Source organism: Chamaea fasciata, unplaced genomic scaffold, assembly GCF_029207755.1.
Source record: "Chamaea fasciata isolate MVZ Bird 193981 ecotype frontalis unplaced genomic scaffold, bChaFas1.0.hap1 SCAF_8, whole genome shotgun sequence".
Lineage (NCBI taxonomy): Eukaryota > Metazoa > Chordata > Aves > Passeriformes > Sylviidae > Chamaea > Chamaea fasciata.
The window spans coordinates 13,449,712-13,467,840 of record NW_027094093.1 but is presented as its reverse complement, the minus strand read 5'-3'; the positions used below and the strand labels follow the sequence as shown (position 1 = coordinate 13,467,840).

At 40.9% G+C, this 18,129-nt stretch overlaps 1 protein-coding gene across 2 annotated transcripts; it reads right to left on the bottom strand.

Annotated features, from left to right (window-relative positions):
- Window positions 1-2,849: 2,849 nt before the first annotated feature.
- On the bottom strand, window positions 2,850-18,024 carry NDUFS1 (NADH:ubiquinone oxidoreductase core subunit S1). 2 transcript variants are annotated; one of them, XM_066189736.1, is made up of 19 exons: window positions 17,677-18,024; window positions 17,109-17,177; window positions 16,794-16,885; window positions 15,289-15,396; window positions 14,098-14,174; window positions 13,924-14,005; window positions 13,685-13,815; window positions 12,790-12,975; window positions 11,041-11,175; window positions 10,541-10,655; window positions 9,410-9,555; window positions 8,790-8,918; window positions 7,660-7,789; window positions 7,012-7,172; window positions 5,333-5,487; window positions 4,595-4,770; window positions 3,738-3,872; window positions 3,478-3,550; window positions 2,850-3,196 (listed from the first exon to the last, which is right to left on the bottom strand). In XM_066189736.1, the coding sequence occupies exons 2-19, from the start codon at window positions 17,170-17,172 to the stop codon at window positions 3,105-3,107; spliced, it is 2,187 nt and encodes a 728-aa protein (XP_066045833.1). In that variant the 5' UTR covers window positions 17,173-17,177; window positions 17,677-18,024; the 3' UTR covers window positions 2,850-3,104. The 2 variants fall into 2 exon arrangements, with proteins under 2 accessions (XP_066045833.1, XP_066045834.1); XM_066189737.1 differs by lacking the exon at window positions 17,677-18,024 and adding an exon at window positions 17,322-17,375.
- Between the last annotated feature and the right edge of the window lie 105 nt (window positions 18,025-18,129).

The window sequence follows — 18,129 nt, the reverse complement described above, 5'->3', positions numbered from 1 at the left end:
AGGGATGCCCCCATGGATGCTAGTGCTTTCAGTAGGGTGGCTGTTGAACAGGGTTTGGGTTTTGTTTTGGGGGTTGGTTTTTTTTTTGTTGGTTGGTTGGTTGGTTTTTGTTTTGTTTTTGTTTGATTTGAAATCACAGCTTTAGACTTAGATACTGAAATCTGCCTTCAGTTATAGGTTCTCTTTAATCTGAATGCACCTGGCCTAAACTTGCTTGAAAGTGTAACTGCATAGTATGGTTTTACCTTGAATTAACACTCCCTTTGCCTTCTCTACTCCCCACAAGCACCTGCTGAAGACAAGACTACAAAAAGGCAAGGTTGAATCTAAGTCATGTTTGGCGTTAATAGTTTGCAGACAAGAGCCCTGTTTACACAGGGCTGTGCTCAGAGAGGAGGATACTTAATGACCAACCCCATCCATCTCTCCCCAGACACATTCCTGTTTCTTGGCAGGCGGTACAGGCAGGAGTGCACAGGAGCAGGCTGAAGATTACTGCACCTGAAGGTAACTGGCAATGCACCCGCTGAGAAGTTCTGCCAGTTGGCCACCAGATGGAACCAGGGCTGCACTCGGGGAATTGCATCTCCTCCGGGGTTGTGCGCAGCTCCAAAACAAAGCCTAACAAAGCCCCTGCCCACCCCAGCAGAGTCGGGATCGAGGCACCCACCAGCCTTGCACGTGGAGTGAGCTGCATCAGCACGCTGATGGCTCAGGCAGTGTTACCTGGCTGGTCAGCCCTTACCACCTTACCTTACCACCAGGAACAATACTCCAAGCGTATTTATCCCCCACCATCCCAGCTCTTCATTGCCACTTTTTCATAATTCTCTAACCTGAGGTTGCAGCTCCAGGACCAGCGAGTAGTAGCACTATCTGTAAAACTTTTCTTTTAAATAAACAGAAGTAAGTTGTGTGAATAGCCCTGTTTCCGTAATTTTTGTTCCAATATTTTGCCCAGTCTATGTCACTTCCCTGCCTTTGCAGACCCTATTTTTTTGTCACTAGCTGGGTAAAAGTCCTCATGTGCACCAACTCCAGCCACCAGAGCAAACAGAAGAGATAAGGGATGGGCTGCGCTCTAAACTCAGTGGATAAGAATGCTAATTTAGATTTCTCTTTCCTATCTAGTTTCCAACACTCAGATTTATAAGAGAGCCTAGTTGCTATTACCAAGTTTGGCTGAAAAATTCACTACTTAACTAGTTAGGTGGGAAAGAGTAGAAACAGGACAGAGAGCACCACATGTACTTCTTCCCCTTCTTGCCTTTCTTGATAAAGGCTGGACAGTTTTTGAACAGAAACAAGAATCTACCGTACATACTAACTGAACAATGTAGAGCTGTCAAAAAACCAAAACACATGCCAGAGCTCCCAAAGTAATGCTACAATATTTAAGAAAAAAGAAAAACAAACTAAAGCTTTTGAGCCTTTATAAATTCTCAAGTGATAACTGGCTTGTTGCATAGCTGAAGTTACTCCTCTGTGTTTGTACAACATGGGGGCAGAGGCGGGGGGGGGGGGGGTGACAAAAAGGTTTTCATGTTAGGAGCCTGAGAACCAAATGTTTTTCTGAATACAGGATTCAGCTAGCCCCTTTCTTCCTAAACATTTTGGCATATATCACACACATTTTTCTTTTGCTCTGTACCAATAAACCCCTGTTCCTACTAAAGAAGTAACATTCCACAAGGACAGGAGGAAGTTTTCATGCTGTACTTGCTCCTGTGAACTGCCCCATTAAAACCAGACTGCAGTCTCCCTCACTGCCTCGCTAACATGCATAGCAGTGTCTGAGTAAAATGAACAGTTACCCTTTTCTGTACCACCACAAGAAATGATTCTGTCCCTGTTGGTAACTGGAGATGGCAGGCTGAGTAAAACCATGTCCAACATTTAAGACTTAGCTCGTGTGAGGACACCATGATGCACCAGGATAACCAGGAAGAGTCTTCTCCTGGGCAAAAGGAAAACAAGTTTTTAAAAAGTTCTATGTTTGTTACTGAAAAATTTTAAGTATGGAAGAAAAAAGGAATTTTATAAAACTAAGACTTCTACAGCACCACCCCCATGAACTCAGTATTATTCTACACTGAGAAGTGTAGCTTTTCCTCATGCAAAATTAACACCATTTTTTAAAAATAATACAGTTGGAAATGATGGTTTTATGATACTGTTCCCATTTTCACAATTCCTGGAAGAATTACACTGAACTTTAGGAGCCAGTTGAAAAGGAAGTTACCCTTCTTCCAAATTTACATTAACCAGCATAATACAGAGAAGAGTCGCTGTTCTGTTATTCTAAAGCATAAAAAATCCCCAACCACCCAATCAAAAAATACCACACGCAAGCCCTTACCCCACTTTGCTATATAAAGATCAATGCACAGAGAAACTATTCTGAGATTTTTTTCTGTATTTGAACTGGTATAAAGGCCTTTAGTCTTCTTGCTAATTTTTAAAGCAGTTCAGTATGAGGAAGCTGGGTGAAGGCTGCTTTTTTTTTTTCCCCCACATCAAAATGATTTGTATTTCCTCCAAGAGTAGTCTCAACTGAAACTAAATGAAGAAACATACAAGTATCCAGAGCAGAGATAGGTCTGAACATTGGCATAAACCAGGTATGAGGGACAACTTGCTTTATAAGTACATTACAAAAATAGCATGTCCACATTCTGACCAGGGTTTGGTATTAACATACCTGCATACTCTGGAAGGAAGTTACAATCTAGTATTTTTGCCATGTAAACACCTTCCTAGAAAATCAAGATTTACTTAGTCTGAGTTGCTTACTGAATTCTTTTCATGGAAGAAGCACAAGCTACATGAATTACACAGGTAGCGGGTGGTTTGGTATTTATAATTTATTTGTATACAATCATCATGTACCCTGCCTCTGGGTACAGTAAGTTGAGTGCTGCATGTTCCCTCAGACACAACAACAGTCCTTTAGTATGATGGGGCTGTTTGAAGTGATGAAAATGTGAATGAAGGAAGAACAAAAATATAACGGCCTGTCAAATAGATTTTGAAAAAAATGTATCAGTCACAGCAGTTAGCTGCAACAAAAACCTAGAAGGTGGTGGTGGCAGTCTGATCAGTCTCTAGCAGATGGATGGCTCTTCTACTGCATGGGCACCTTCAACAACAGCTTTCACACATTTGGCCATTGTCTGGGATGCTCTACTGATGGAATCTGCAAAAAAAAAAAAAATCCAAACATGTCAGTGCACAGACACAATACAAAATAAATTTAGTAAGAGACTGGATACAAAGAGGATAAATAAAATCCGTTAGTTGAAAACACAGTCTGCGCTTTATGTAAATTCCAAATAATTTTACCGAAAAATTTTGTTTCTTCAAAAGACTCAAATCCTATTTATCTCAGCAGAAAGCTTTAAATGAATCATATGAACCTTACTCTAAAGCTAAGTAAAATGTTCTGATTTCAGAATGGAAAGACCACACTATACATACCTGTCATATAAAAGTCTTTTATTGTGAGCTGAGGTGGAACAAGAGGATCAGAAAGAAGCTGTTGCTTCACTAACTGTGGTAAGAAAGGAAAAGAAAGTCACCTGTATGACACAAGCTTGTTACCAAAGCATTTGTTTAGTGAATTCTGCATTCAGTGTAGGTCAAAAAATGCTTCTCATACTGCACATGAAGATTTTTCAAAAAAGCATTATGCTATATAACAGCACTAAATGATGCCAAGATGCTTTGGTTTTGCTTACCTTTGCCAACTCATTTGCCTGGATGAAGTAGTTTGCTTCTTCCACATCATCATATCGAACCAGATTGGGTGATACTTCTTCTAAGCGCTTCCGTATTTGATCAAGGTTCTCATAAGGCAAGGTCAAACCAGCCAGCTAAGAGATTCACAGGAAGAAATGCCATCAAGGCTAGGGATTTAACTCATAGTGGTTTAGATTACCAATCTATTAACATCCCTAAAGTGAGGAAAAGTCTATGCTCCTGAAAACACAGGCAGTTAGAATGTACAAACTGAAGCAAAGTCACTGTTCTGTTGGACCTCTGATGCCTACACAGCCAACACGTCCCCATGTTAAAAACCAAGCTGTCCTGTGTGCTATATAAAAGATAAAAAGAAAGAAGTACCTTTCTCCTTCCATGCTTGCATTTTCCTTAGCTTACCACCAAATGAGATAAAAGTTGATGCAATTATCAATGCATCTTGTTCCCTATGAGTAGTGAGCACGTATTTGACCTCATCTAATGATATCAGATCCTGGCCTCAGAGTCTATGCTGTTTTCTTTCTAAAAAGCAAGAAACTGCATGCTCCCACCAGCTTCCTCTAAAGCACTTCACAAAGACCTGCAAAACTTGCAAAGCTTTGGAATCCATTATGCATTCCAACAGCATACAGCAGCTACAATATTAGAGCTTTTCTCAACAGGGAAACATGATTTAACTCAAAGAATTAGCATAGGATTCAATACAGAACGTTGCTTCTTAAAACTATGTGCTTCCCTGAAAATCTACCATTTTTTACATTGGAAAATGTTTTCAAAAAAGAACTTAACCTCTCAGTATACTTTTATTAGAAGCAACTTATAACAGCAACAATACCTCAGAGACAGCTCTAATAATTTTCCAGTCTTCCCTTGCCATCCCAGGAGGTGTTACTGCTACTCTTGTCTGCTGGGCCCGACCTTCAGTATTCACATATGTGGCTGCCTTCTCTGTATAAGCTGCTCCCGGGAGAATAATATCAGCCATGGGAGCTCCCACATCCCCATGATGCCCTAAATACACGGAAAGGGGAAACAGCACACAACCATATGAGACAGAAGTAAGCCAAAATAAAAAGAAATGCTTTACTAAGACAGAATTTCTGTGTCCCCAGAAAATAAGGATTTTCTAAGTTTTGCTTAGCCAGTAATCTGAAGCCGATGAGGCTGGCTGCCCTAAGGCTAATACTCTGGGGAGAATGAATGGACTACAAGCATGGGCAAATGGTACTTCAGTCTCTGTAGTCGCTTAGATTTGGGAGGTCCTTGGAACAAGGATTCTTAGATTAAGATAAGATCATGTTTTGGTATGATAGGACAGCTGGAAACTAATGCTGTTTTGTCTGCCAGGTCTGAAGCTATGTTTCAGAAGCCCTATACTGATTCATATTAATCATCAACAGTTTCCCATCTTTACTTAAGAAATAGGTAACCAGTATCTCAGGTATGTGTTAGAAGTTCCCTTTCCTGGCAGAAAAGAAAGGCTAAAATTCCTCAAAGGGTTTTATGCCACTGTTTACACTTTTCCCCCATCTATTAAGATAGCAACATTTCTTAATTTACATCTACTAATTACCTTGATAGATGATAAAACAGTCCTTTGTCAAGTTCTGACGTGTTATACAGCCTGAATCTGCTCCCAAGAGATACAACACTTTGGGAGGACTTTTCCTAATTGCTTCCACTCCTGGTTTGAAACCCAGGTCCAAAGCAGCAACTTGGCTTGCAACCCTGTAGGAACAAATACATCATGACTTGAAGTAATTTCAGAATTCTCCCTCTCCCGTCAGAACAGACCTAACTTCTTTTTCTGGCTAAATATTTTGAAGGTATGTAAGAGGTTCCTAATAATAACAAGACAACCATGAAGCTCAAAGGCAGCTGAAACTTTAGACAGAGTATCAAGTTAGTTTTGCATTTTGACAGCTTGACACCATTTTAAGTTTTCACAGGGAATCTCACCTATTTAAGATAGGATAGTAAAAATAAAGACAGACATTGAAAGTTGGGACCTAGTGGCAGGCAGATCACTGGTGAAGCTTGATGCTCCAGATGACATTTCAGCTATGAATGGAACTCATCAGGTCTTTAATTTAGGGCACTCAAATGAAGATGAAAGACCAACTCTAGCGCCATCAGCTACTTGAAATCATCAAAGTATTAAGACCACTGTTCATTTAAGCGCACATAAAAATACTTTAAAAAGAATGAAATAATAATTCCCATTTTCTGGCAGTCTTCCAAAGCAACAGTTTTGCATAATCCTCCATAATCAGGTGTGAGTCTTATTTAAAAGAAAAAAGATTCTCTCTAGAGTGCAGATCATCCAGTGTAACTCATTTTGTCTGACAGAGTCAGACATAGAGGGTTCAGTAAGTTAAGTTGCTTTTTACACTTAAGGTAGAATGGATGGTGCGGCATAAGTATGGAAGTCAGTATGAACAACTGCAAAACCACACTTGTATCTCGAGTGTTCTTTAACTCATCAGTATTTTGGTACTAAGTATTTCTGTTTCAGCAGCAGAATGTTATATTTGAGTTTCCTTTAGAAGACCAAGCCCTGCTCTAACTATACTATTTTTATATCAGTGAAGCTGCTTTTGGCAGAAGAAATCTGTTGAGTCTCTAGAATTGAGAGCCATTACATTTGGTGAAATTATTTTTAATTTACAGAGATGGTCAATTTGACAGTCAGAATTTTAGAAAGGGAGTGGTGAAGGACTGTCCAAAGAGAAACTTGTCTATTAAAAGGAGTAATATCTTGACAAACTGAATAGCTAAGATCAAAAGCTCTCAAATGAAAATCTTTGAAGCCTTTCTATTAACTATTCAGTTGAGAAGCTGCACAGTAAAAGGAATACTAAAAAACCCAAAGGAAGAAATCATATTATTTAAATATGGCCATTTTGGTTTTCTTCCTTTAGATAAAATGCAGTCATTTAGCAGGTGACGCACGTCTGCTGTGCATCCTACTGGGCACTGTGGTAGATGTTATTAAGCTCTCTTGTATTCTATGTCTAAATTGAAACCTTAAATTCTACATTTGAATATCATAAATTAATAAAAACTCATGGAGAGCCAGGTCAAGGAACCTATTTTTATTAAGAAGATTTGCTAGCTTGTATTATATTCCCTACAGGTTTTAACCCAATGAGCTGCTTGTGTGTATACAAAGCAATCTGTACACATACACTGTGGTAACCCGTGTAGCCCCATGTGCAAGCAAGCTGCTCCCAAGAAAGTTTCAAAGCATACCTGTGTAGGATGTTCAAGACTTTCCAATCAGCACCAGCACCGCTCTTGGCCCTGGCGTTCTGTGCAATGGTGGAAACAGCAGCGTGGATGGCAGCTCCGTCACCACGCTGCAGGGCCGCACTGCCCACCACCACCATCGGCTTTTTGGCATGGTCGAGGACCTGTGCAAGCCAACAATCAGAAATCCATTCCACGCTACAAAGACAATTCCTGGTACAGATAATGTAATAAATCCCCAAATTTCCCCATGAGTCTTCCATGCATACCTATGGTTCCAAAATGGTCATTGTTTCATTTAGAGATAAAGTCAAGAGAAACTGCTGTAAGCAGGAAACTACCTTGTCAGTACAGAACTGTATGCTCGATAACCACACATTCAAGTGGAAACAGCAGCACCTGAAACAGGCTGTTTTATGTCAAGAAATATCCCAGGAGCCTCCTGCAGTGCAAAGTTTTACACACCTGAATATATTCCACGGTTTATACATACTTGGTGCAAACTAATCGTTACCTCAGCTCTGCATTTGATTAAAAGCAAATAACCCCACCTACAACATGGTACTTTTCTTCAAATCTATCTCTGGAGCATTCAGATTATTACTCAAGACCTGTGGAATTTAACAGTCACACTCTTTAAGTTCTGTGTACCTTAGAGAAGGCATGTTTGCCAGAAGCAATGTCCTGAAGTATCTGTGGGGACTCTCCTAGATGTTCATACGTGTAGGTCAAATTCACAGGAGAGCCAACAAGGGCCACTTTCAAGTCATTGTGAAGCCAGCTGAAAATACAACCAACATTTTATAAAAATTAAAGAAATAGAGAGTTTTACCCAACCAAAGCCACTAATTATAACTTCAGCAGTAACTTAAAATAGGATTGCAAAGGAATTTAAATGCCATTAATTGTTTTGGTAAGATGCAGTTTAGCTTTATTCTGACTGTTAAGCAAGGCTCAATTTTTTTTAGAAGGATTATTTCTCTAGATATATTCCAGAAAAAGTACAGCAACACACTTTACTTGACAAGTTCATAACTCAACTCCCTCCTCCCCCCAAGCTTCTGCTTATTCAGTTTTAGAAATCCACTATTTCTTAGATAAACATGGAAAAAATTAGTTGGTTAGAAATTTTTTCTTTTTTGCAGCTTCTTAGAGCACAGACTTACAAAAATACATGAAAAAATACATTCAAAAGTCTCACTGCATTGTCTCCTTTCAAAATTTCAACACTATTACTGTTTAAAATTATGTATTTTCAAAGATCCCAGCATCTAGAAGGACAGGGCTTTTATAGTACTCATTTGCCTCATACTGATGTTATCTTATTAAAATTGAATTAGCTACGTTCAAAAGTTTGGGAAAGCCACACTACTTGGCGAAGAAAATGTTAAACTGAATGACTGCTTCTAAACTCAGCACATCTGATTTGTTACAATACAAAAAGCAGTAAGCTGATGCTGAAAATAAATCTTTAAGGAATATGCTTTAACACACTTCTATAAAACAGAAAATCTGAGGTGTCTGTGTAACGTAACAAAGGAATAGATGGTCTGAGTAGATGAACTTAATGTAAAACGTCAAAGTGAGAATGAACTAGCTCTACACTACAGGGCACTACTCTTTTTCCACACATAAATCACCATTCCCTTTACTAAAAGGTGAACTAAATCCAATGATCCCATGTGAATGAATGCTCTCAAGTTACTGCCTGCAGCCCCAACCGAGCACTGTATCAAATCCAGATGGATTCACATGCTCATTCACCACCATGGAATACGAACCTCTTCCGAATTCTAGCATTAAAAAGCGGTGCCTCGAAGCGTGGATTGGTGCCAACCAGAAGGAGGACATCTGCCTCCTCCACCCCAGCAATCTTGGTATTCAGCAGGTAGTTAGAGCGCAAATCAGTGCTATAACGAAAAGATGTAAGAAAGAGGATGAGGATTCAGCAGAGGGAAGGAATGAAGCTATAGTAAAGATTGCAGACGCTCAAAATTCTTTTTCAGCTCAGGAAAAGGAAGAGCAAGAAGAGATTTCTCAATCCAAATTACTAATAATAACTGTACTATAAAGTTTTCACACCATAAACAGAAATAGACTAACTTCTCCAGCTTACAACAGAGTGTAACTGGCTTTCAGTGACTGACTGTTAAAATGCAGCAGCTGTACATACAGTACTACATGGGGAAAAGTGTGCAACCCCTGCTGGAGTAGAGACTAAGAATAAACTCATAGTCCACAAATACTCTGTATATATGAGTATTGTAAATTTAAATAAATCCTGCTAATGCATCAGCAATTGTTATCCCTGCTAATTTCAGAATAGTGCCATGAGCTGATCTGTAGACTGGAAAGTTGATCAACATATTAATTACAGACAAGACACTGCCTGTCCTCTTACCCAGCTCCAGCAGTAGGAAAGATCTCTTCAGTGCAGAGCGTATCACAATTCACTCTGTTCAGCAGGTCTTTCAGAGCTATTAGTGCTTCTGCATCCACCAGTCCTCCTACAACTGCTGCTATATCCTTACCTTCCACTGCCTGGAGCTGGAGAGAAAGGAAGTATAAACATAAACAAAAGAAACCACTGAAACAAATTCTCATTTAGCCCAGGTAAATATTTGTTATATTAGGGTGTGCCAAAGCCAGCAGTGCAACCACTGGCCTGGAGTAGCACAAACAGATCAGTGGTATCTGACTCCTGCCAGGCAGAAACTCCAGCTCCTTCAGAACTCATGATAAGCAAGGAAGAACTCTCTGTATTCCATGCAGATCCCTCCCACTTGAGTTATCACTCAGGTGTAGCTAATTCTCATTTGGTGCGCTGAGAGAGGAAGGTTGATAAATGCTTTTATTTTAAAGAAGCCACAGTGCAGACAGAATACAAACTCCCGTAACACAGGCTCTGGTAGTAAACTTAACTCAAAGGTATTATCTGAGAAGAATAGCTTTTGTAACAAACCCTGCTACTGTACCATAGGCAAAAACATCCTTGAGGAAAGTTCAATTACAGTTATTCAATTCTACTTCACCCACATAAAATTTTTAATCAAAATCCAGAGCAGTCATGCAGCACTTCATTTGAGCTGCAGAATCAATCACCACACAGAGAAAGCACTGAGGAAAGCACAACTCAGAAATAAGTAATACAGATTTTGATGGCAAAAGTGGTGATAGCACAGTTTAAGTAAATTTAAAGATGTCTTCAGATAGATCAGAGTATTCAGGAAAATTGCTTCCTCCTAAATTTCTGAAGAAACAGTTTACTTTCCTATTTAAATAAAAGCAAGTTCTCTCCCAATGCTCCAAATGAAACCATGATAAGAAAAAGGTCTTTAAAAGGTCCAATCCATGAAACAGGAATTAGTAAAAATAAGAAATTTAAGTGGAAACAGTGGATTAGCAGTTAAATGCTCCCCTCTAACCTTAAAGAAAAAAATATTTTTAATATAACTCATTTAATATTAATATTTGTAATACATCCAGCTTAAGAAATTAATTTTAGACTACTTATATTGAAAATTGTTCTTACCACACCAGCAACACGAGCTAATACATCCTCCCATGAGGCATAAACAAATACTCCTTTCTCATTTTTGATCATTGGCTGAGTAAGTCTTTGACGCTTCAAGCCATCATAAGCAAACCTAAGTGAACATCAAGATTATAGAAGGGCAAAGACAAACATAATTGTGTACAATTCCATGAGTTTCCCAATTGCAAGCTTTCAGACAAGAGAAAACCAAGAAATATTTCCTTTGAAAGTTTAACTTTTCCTTCTCAAAAACACGCAAAACAATCAGAAATAAAAATCACTGTGAAAAAATGTTACACAAATCAGAACATTAGGAAACTCAGCAATTTCAATTATAGAATTAAAAAACGTATCTCATCAATTATACCTCTTCGCTGTAGCTTTACAATACTAACAGCTGAATACCAAAGTCGGTGCTACTGTGCACATTTCTGGTTCTGCAAAGTGTGCCTTTAATGCAGACATAAACACACGTGGGTACAAACACATGCACACACCTTGTTTTGTCAGATATCCATTCCTCATTGATATCTTCATGCAGCCTTGGCAAAATTCTCATCACTTCTCCAGTCCTCGTGCTCACTACAATGTTGCTTCCAACTGCATCAAGAACATCAATGGACTCTACCTTCCTGTTTAGAAGAACAAATAAACCACTTGCAGTCTTTCATATATAAGCAACAAGCGTCTTATTTTTGGCCTGAATAGAGGTGGTTTTCTTCACAGTAACTGGTATAGTGCTGTATTTAGGATTTAGGGTGCGAATACTGTGGTAACACAGGGATGTTCTAGTTGTTGCCAAGCAACATTTACACCACATCAAGGACTTTTCAGCTTCTCACCCAGTCCCACCATCAAGGAGACTGGGAGAACAAGAAACTGGGGGTACACAGGCAGGACAGCTGACTCCAGTGGGCCAAAGTGATGCTCTGCACCACACAGCAGCAAGCCCAGCATGTGAATGAGGGGGAAAGCTGGCTGGGGGCTGCTGCTCAAGGACTGGCTGGGCAATTACAGTGTGTATCACTTGCTTCGTACATTTGAAACCTTTTATCATTACTGTAATTTTCTTCTTCTGTCCTATTAAACTGTCTTTATTTCAGCCCACAGATTTTACATTTTCCCCCCCCAATTTTCTCTCCTATGCCCAATAGGGGGCTGAAATGAGCAACTGGCTTCCTGCCAAGTTGAATCACAACAGTCTTTTAATGCATCCAGTGTGGGGTATGAAGAGTTGAGGTAACAACAGATCTGACCAGAGCATGTGAAGACAAATTTGTTATAAGCATTCACTGTATTAGTTTAGCAGGTGCTGGTCTGAGTTGCTGCACACGTTCTCAGAGCTGGGTTATGTAACACCTTGCTGTCTGGATGTGCTCCTTGTTTGCTGTTTATCATCTCTGGAAGGTGGGTTAAGGATGTCATTCTGTCACAGTGTGTCACTGCTTTATGACAAGACAAAATTGCTGGTGGGGATCCGGAGTGCTGATCCGGCGCGCTGCCGGCTCCGTGCTGCGGACGCCTCCCAGCGGACACGGTTGGTAATTACACCCCCCCCCTCCCGCACAGTCCATCTGCGGGGAGGCACCTTCCTCCGCCCGGCCCTGCTCCTCCAGACTAATTATAACAGCACTTGGGGATTTTGAACGTCCGTCCTTGGGATGGTCAAACCAGCATGTTCCTATGTTCGAGGCCAGGCTGGATAAAGCCTTGAGCAACCTGATCTAGTGAGAGGCATCCCTGCCCATGGCAGGAGTGGCTGTGACTAGGTGATCTTCAAGGTCCACTCCAACCCTTAATGTTCTGTGATTCTGACTCCTGAGTATGTTTCAGGTCTTGCATAGGGTTAAACAACTACTTAAGAAAATCACACAGAGATCTGCACTGAAGCTGAACAGCTTAGTTTCACAAGGTATTTTAAATAATATCCTCAACAATTAGTGAGTTAATGAATTTGTATTTTCCCTTATACGCATCTTTTATTAAGCAATCAGCACAACCTACAAGTCCAAAACGTTTTAGGGTAAAAATAAGGGAAGAACAGTCTACAAGCTATAACATTCTTCCTTTTCTTAAATAAGCTGTAACAAAATTTGTGTTAGATTCAGTCTATGGGAAAGTCTACAACGAAAACACAAAAAATAAAAACCAGAGAAAACCCTTGGTATCAGAGATGGACATATCCCAAGCTAAAGTATGCAACAAACAGAGAAAGTGGTGTCTCCAGTATGAGTTAAGACACCTACCTTGTCTCCCATGGGCGTGCAGTAAAGGCATATGGCTTGGAGGTCAGAGCACCAACTGGGCAGATGTCAATAATATTTCCTGATAACTCAGACATAAACATTTTCTCAACGTAAGTACCAACTTGCATATCATTTCCTCTTCCAGTTGTTCCCAAGTCATCTACCCCTGCAACCTCACTAGCAAACCTGGTAGGTGCACAAAGAAGGAGAAACACATATGGCATGTACAGCTGCAACATAGAACATGTTTCAGCCCTCATCTCATTTTCTTAAGACAAAACATTAGTTCATACACCTGAAAGAAGAAAACAATTATTTAGATGCATTAGTCTGCACCATCACAAGCAGGACCATCTGCAGAATTTCATTCAGAAATGGCTACAGAAACTAGTGGGAGTTATATCAAAAAACACAGCAGTTCAGTACTCACTGTATTACACAAACTGAGTCCAAGATTAGTCCTAGCTAACAAGCTCCTTCTAGAACTAGTTGGGTACATTGTATTCTTTTCCATCTGGCTCAAGTTGGCCAGTACAGCATCTCAGCGCTACAGAACAGCATAAATATAGCTACCAGAGGCTATCAAAAAATAAATAAATCTTACAACTTGTGGCTGAGGAATTCACATATCCACTTTGGCACCAACACCATGGGACCAGTTCTGCCTTGCAGAACTCTGATTTCACTTTCATGCACTGGCCATCTTTCTCTGTTTCCTGTCTGGTAGCTCCAGGAAACCAGCTATCAGTCACTAACAGAAATAAAATTTTTAAGTATTATCAGAAAAAAAATTTTTAAAAAACTGACTATCCCTCATGGGGTTTCCTTCACTAGTAACAAACTGACACAAACATGCCTGCTTAGTACTCTCCTCAGTGAAAGTAAAGGGCTTTACCTGATGCATCGAGTGCACTGTATACACCGAGTCATGATGGTTTTGACTAAGGGGCCAATGTTCTTGTCCTCCACAGCACGTTTGCTCTCTCTAAACCTGCTCCTGTCACTGCCAAACATCATTGACTGGTCCTACAACAGGCAACAGAACACAAACATATCCAGGCTGCGGGAAAGCACAATTTCACCTAAGACAAGAGCATTATACATAAGTCTATATAATTTAATTGGATGTTGTACCTGTAGATCACATTCTCCACCCTGATCACAGATAGGACAGTCCAATGGGTGGTTTGCCAGCAGGAACTCCATTACACCCTCTCTGTTCGGTTCAGAGAAAGAAGTTAATGTCAACTTAACATCATTTAGCAGATAGTATAACTAATCAGCCAAAGGAGGCTAAAAGAAAGGTACCTTGCCTTCCTGGACTTCTCGGAGTTTGTCAGTATATTCCAGCCCTTCATAACTGGCATGGCACAAGCAGCAACTGGCTGCAATCACCATAAAAAGCAAGCATGAACACAATATATTCCTTCTCAGCATGGGCACTAACCCCCACCTCCTCCCCCCCCAATTCTAACATAGGTATCTATTATAAATAAATAGAAATTAAGAGGTCTACAAGGAAAAAAATAAGAGGTTAACTGATAAAGCCACTAGAAGCCATATTTATTAATAATTAATAATATATAAAAAGGTTAAATTAGTTATGATTTATTTAAAGTTAAAAGTTTAAAGTTAAAAATTCTAGAATTTCCAGTCCCAATTTAAGCAGATACAGCATTAAGGACATCAGGTGTATTCAAAGGCAAATCAAAGAGCTTCAGCAGACATCCAGAAAACCTCTAGAACTGAAGTTCAGAGTATGAATCATTTACAAGACATTTATTTGCACAAAACCTGCATAAGGTCTTGGAATAAAATTCTTCTCAAGATTACTGCAAGATTACCAAAAACTCCTGCTTAGTAAACAAATCCCTCTTACTTTTCAATCACATGACCTCCACCTTTAGTGATAACCCAACATCTCCACAGACACAAAGCTCCAACAGTGGAATTGAAGTTAGGGTGAGCTAAAAAATTTTATGTGTGAGTATAAATGTGTAATCCAAGACTGAACTCCAAAAGAATGTGCATAGATTTCTTAGTACTGCTGAAGACAGTGTTCACTCCTGAAATCAACTACTTCACAACAGATATCAATGCATTAAAATATAAACTACTACCTAACTGCGATCTTTACTCAGAATGAACCTGCAGGTACTAATCCTACAGCTAAATCCATACATTATCTGGAGTTTATTATTTCTGTAGTATCAGCTGAAAATGTGTGGCTGATGCTTGAACTAAAAAGCATAAGATGCATCTAACAGCAGACTCACAGCTATCAAATGCTTATGTCCAAGAGCAAGATAGTCCATATTAACCTGAGAACTGACTCTGACTCAATAAGCAATCAGTGCAGTCCAGTGGGAAGATGAGAAAAAACTGCTCTGAGCAGCTGAATGACAACAATTATTTACAAGATTTAAAGTAGGGCCAAAGCACAGCAAAAAAATTCCTATTGAGTTCCACATTGCAATTCCTGTGAAACACAAACAATACCTTTGGAGCTTTCTCTATTTCCACAAGACACATCCTACAGTTTCCAGCCACAGAGAGACGATCATGGTAACAAAAACGAGGAATCTGAACTCCAGCCTTTTCACAGGCCTATAAAAAAATAAGAAACAAAGGAAAATCAAATCTTAGTTAAGAGTTTTCAGTTCCACCTCAGAAAACACTATGCAGCTTTTCAAAGAATAACACTATCAGTGCTCAAGAACAGAGTGCACTTGACCTTTCATCTTAAGAAGCGACCGTAGGTAAAAAATTGTGACGGAACAAAAAAAAGTCAGGATATGAATTACAAATATAGTTTCTCTAACCTTTGTAAGTGATTGAGGAAATGAGAACTGATCTCTCTTTCATTCTTTCCTCCAATAACAGAGAGAATTCTCTGCAACAGGGCACTAGCAATACAAGTACACTCTTTAAGGAACAGCGCATGAAAGTACAAATTGAAAAACATAAAGAGAGCAACAATGGGCACAATGATTCCTGGTAATTCAACAACACAAATCCTGTGTATAAAGGTACTCCAGCACAGTCACTCTTCAACTTCAGCAGACCCAAACTGAAAGACAACATAACAGAAGACAGGAGGACAGAGCCAACAGATTTCCAGAGAACAGATGAAGACAGCCTTTCCTGCATAGAACCCCCTCAGCTAATGGGATCTATGCTACAGCATTATAGCTATGCCTGCCAGAAGAAATACCACTGAATTTAACTAAAAAAACTCTAACAAGATCTAGGTTTCTGACAATTTGTACCAAAAAGCACCACATTAGCTAAACTGAAAAGCTAATTTAAAAAAAATAGCATTTATGAAAAATTTGCACTAGGTTCCTGCTGGGGGCATTCTAATGCCTAAATAAATCAGGAATTTGTATCCAAAGAGCAAGGGCTATATCTTGAAATAAAATGCATCTTTTAAGGTTCTAACTCATTATACCATATCTTCATTTAATGGCTTCTTAAAAAAAAAAACTTTACTTGAAATTTTAGCCTGAAAAGTGACAACATGCGGTATGGGGTGGGACATCCAGGTTCCCCTTCTTCCCACACCAAGAATAATAAAAGCAGCTAAGGAAGAGCACTCTGAATCACAACCAACAACTAAAAGGAGACAATCCCTCATTTACCCAAGACACACTGTAACAAGACACAAAATGTACAGGTACAGAAAAACTATGAGGTCACATAGTGTTCAGAGATAGAAGTTCAACCAGAATTTATCAAAGTCTATTATTGCATTGCATAAAGTTTTGCAGCTGGGATTGATGCTGCATGTATCTTCTTTCAAGCAACCATGGCATATTTTTCTTTTCCAAATACTGAATTCCCCAAGGATTTCTGTCACATGAAATTATATCACAGTTAAAACACCCCCAAAGAATCACAAGAGACAAAGTAAAGGCAGGTGGCTTTTTACTATATGGAACAGAACATGCTGCCAAAAAATGAGATGGGAAGTCCCAGAAAACTGAAAATTCCATTCCTCACACCTGCAGTACTGTGGTTCCGGGGTTCACCAACACAGGATGGCCATCCACAAACACCTCGATTTGGTTGCTGGCTGCTGTTGCAGTTGTACGCCCTGAAGGACATGGAAAAGAAAACAAAAACAACTTTCACTTACTGCTAGGTGGAAACCATCAGATCCCCCAGTCCTGATTTTAGTTATAGAGTGCTGACAGAATCCCAATCCTACCAACAGTACAACACAAAATCCTTTAGCCTGCATGTATATGTGCCCTTCGATAAATGAACTGCACATACATTTATCACCAGAAACACAGATACAAACTACAGACGCTTACCACATACTCTGGAGGACTGGGTGACCCCAGCTAAGGTCCTGGGGACAGCAAGCAGTCGAAGCATGGTGCCTTGGTAAGAGAGAAAACAGCATTGTTGTTATCAGTTCAAACGTTTGCTGTCAAGTTTTAAACAAGCAGAGTAAAAACTTCTACACCAGCTGCAAAGGAGCATGTATGCACACCTATATGTACAGTTATGGGAGAGTGAGTTACCTCCTTCAAACGCAAGCTACGATTCTCAAACAGTCTATTTATGGATCACACAGAGGAATGTCACCCAGCGGCCTCTCCGCCTGCAGCGGAGCGCCGGCCCGGGCCCCGCTCCCCCACGGACCGCCCGGCGCAGCTCGGCGGCGGCGGGCCCGGTGTCGCCGTCCCCGGGGCCGAGGGCACGGCCGGCGACAGCGCTACCCGGCGCGGGGGTCACCTTGGAGGCGCCGCCGCCCGCCGGGCAGCCCCCGGCCCGCCGCCCGGCCCGTCAAGGACACTGGGAGCGGCGGCGGACGGAGGCGCCCGGGGCAGCGACACCCGCGCCCACCGAGCCCGCCTGCAGCGGCACCGCCGTTACCTGGCGCGGGACGGGCGGCGGCGCCGCGGGACGGCTGCGCTCCGCCTCGGCCTCTATGGCGGCGGCCTCGGGCCTTTCCGCCGCTGCCCTCAGCCTCCTTCGGCTATCTCCGGAGCCTTCTTCGGCAATCTCCGGAGAGGGCAGTCCGCGGTCGGCAACCTCCGGAGCGAACCGCTTCGGGTATTTCCGGCAAGCTATCGGCGAACGATGACACAGGCAATTTCCGCTGCAAGCCCACAGCCTTTTCGGCCACCGTTATACGCGCTGCCCTTCCCTCGGCAATTTCCGTCCCCTCCCGTCTCCTTCTTCGCCCAACTCCGGCAACTTCCGCTGTGCCGGCGGGGCGGGGTGTGGCGGCAGTACAACGTTACAAAACTCCTGTAACGCCGCAAATCTTCCTAGGGTTTATAATAAGCCTCGCTTTTATTACTTCAGCCCTTTCCTGCACCGCTG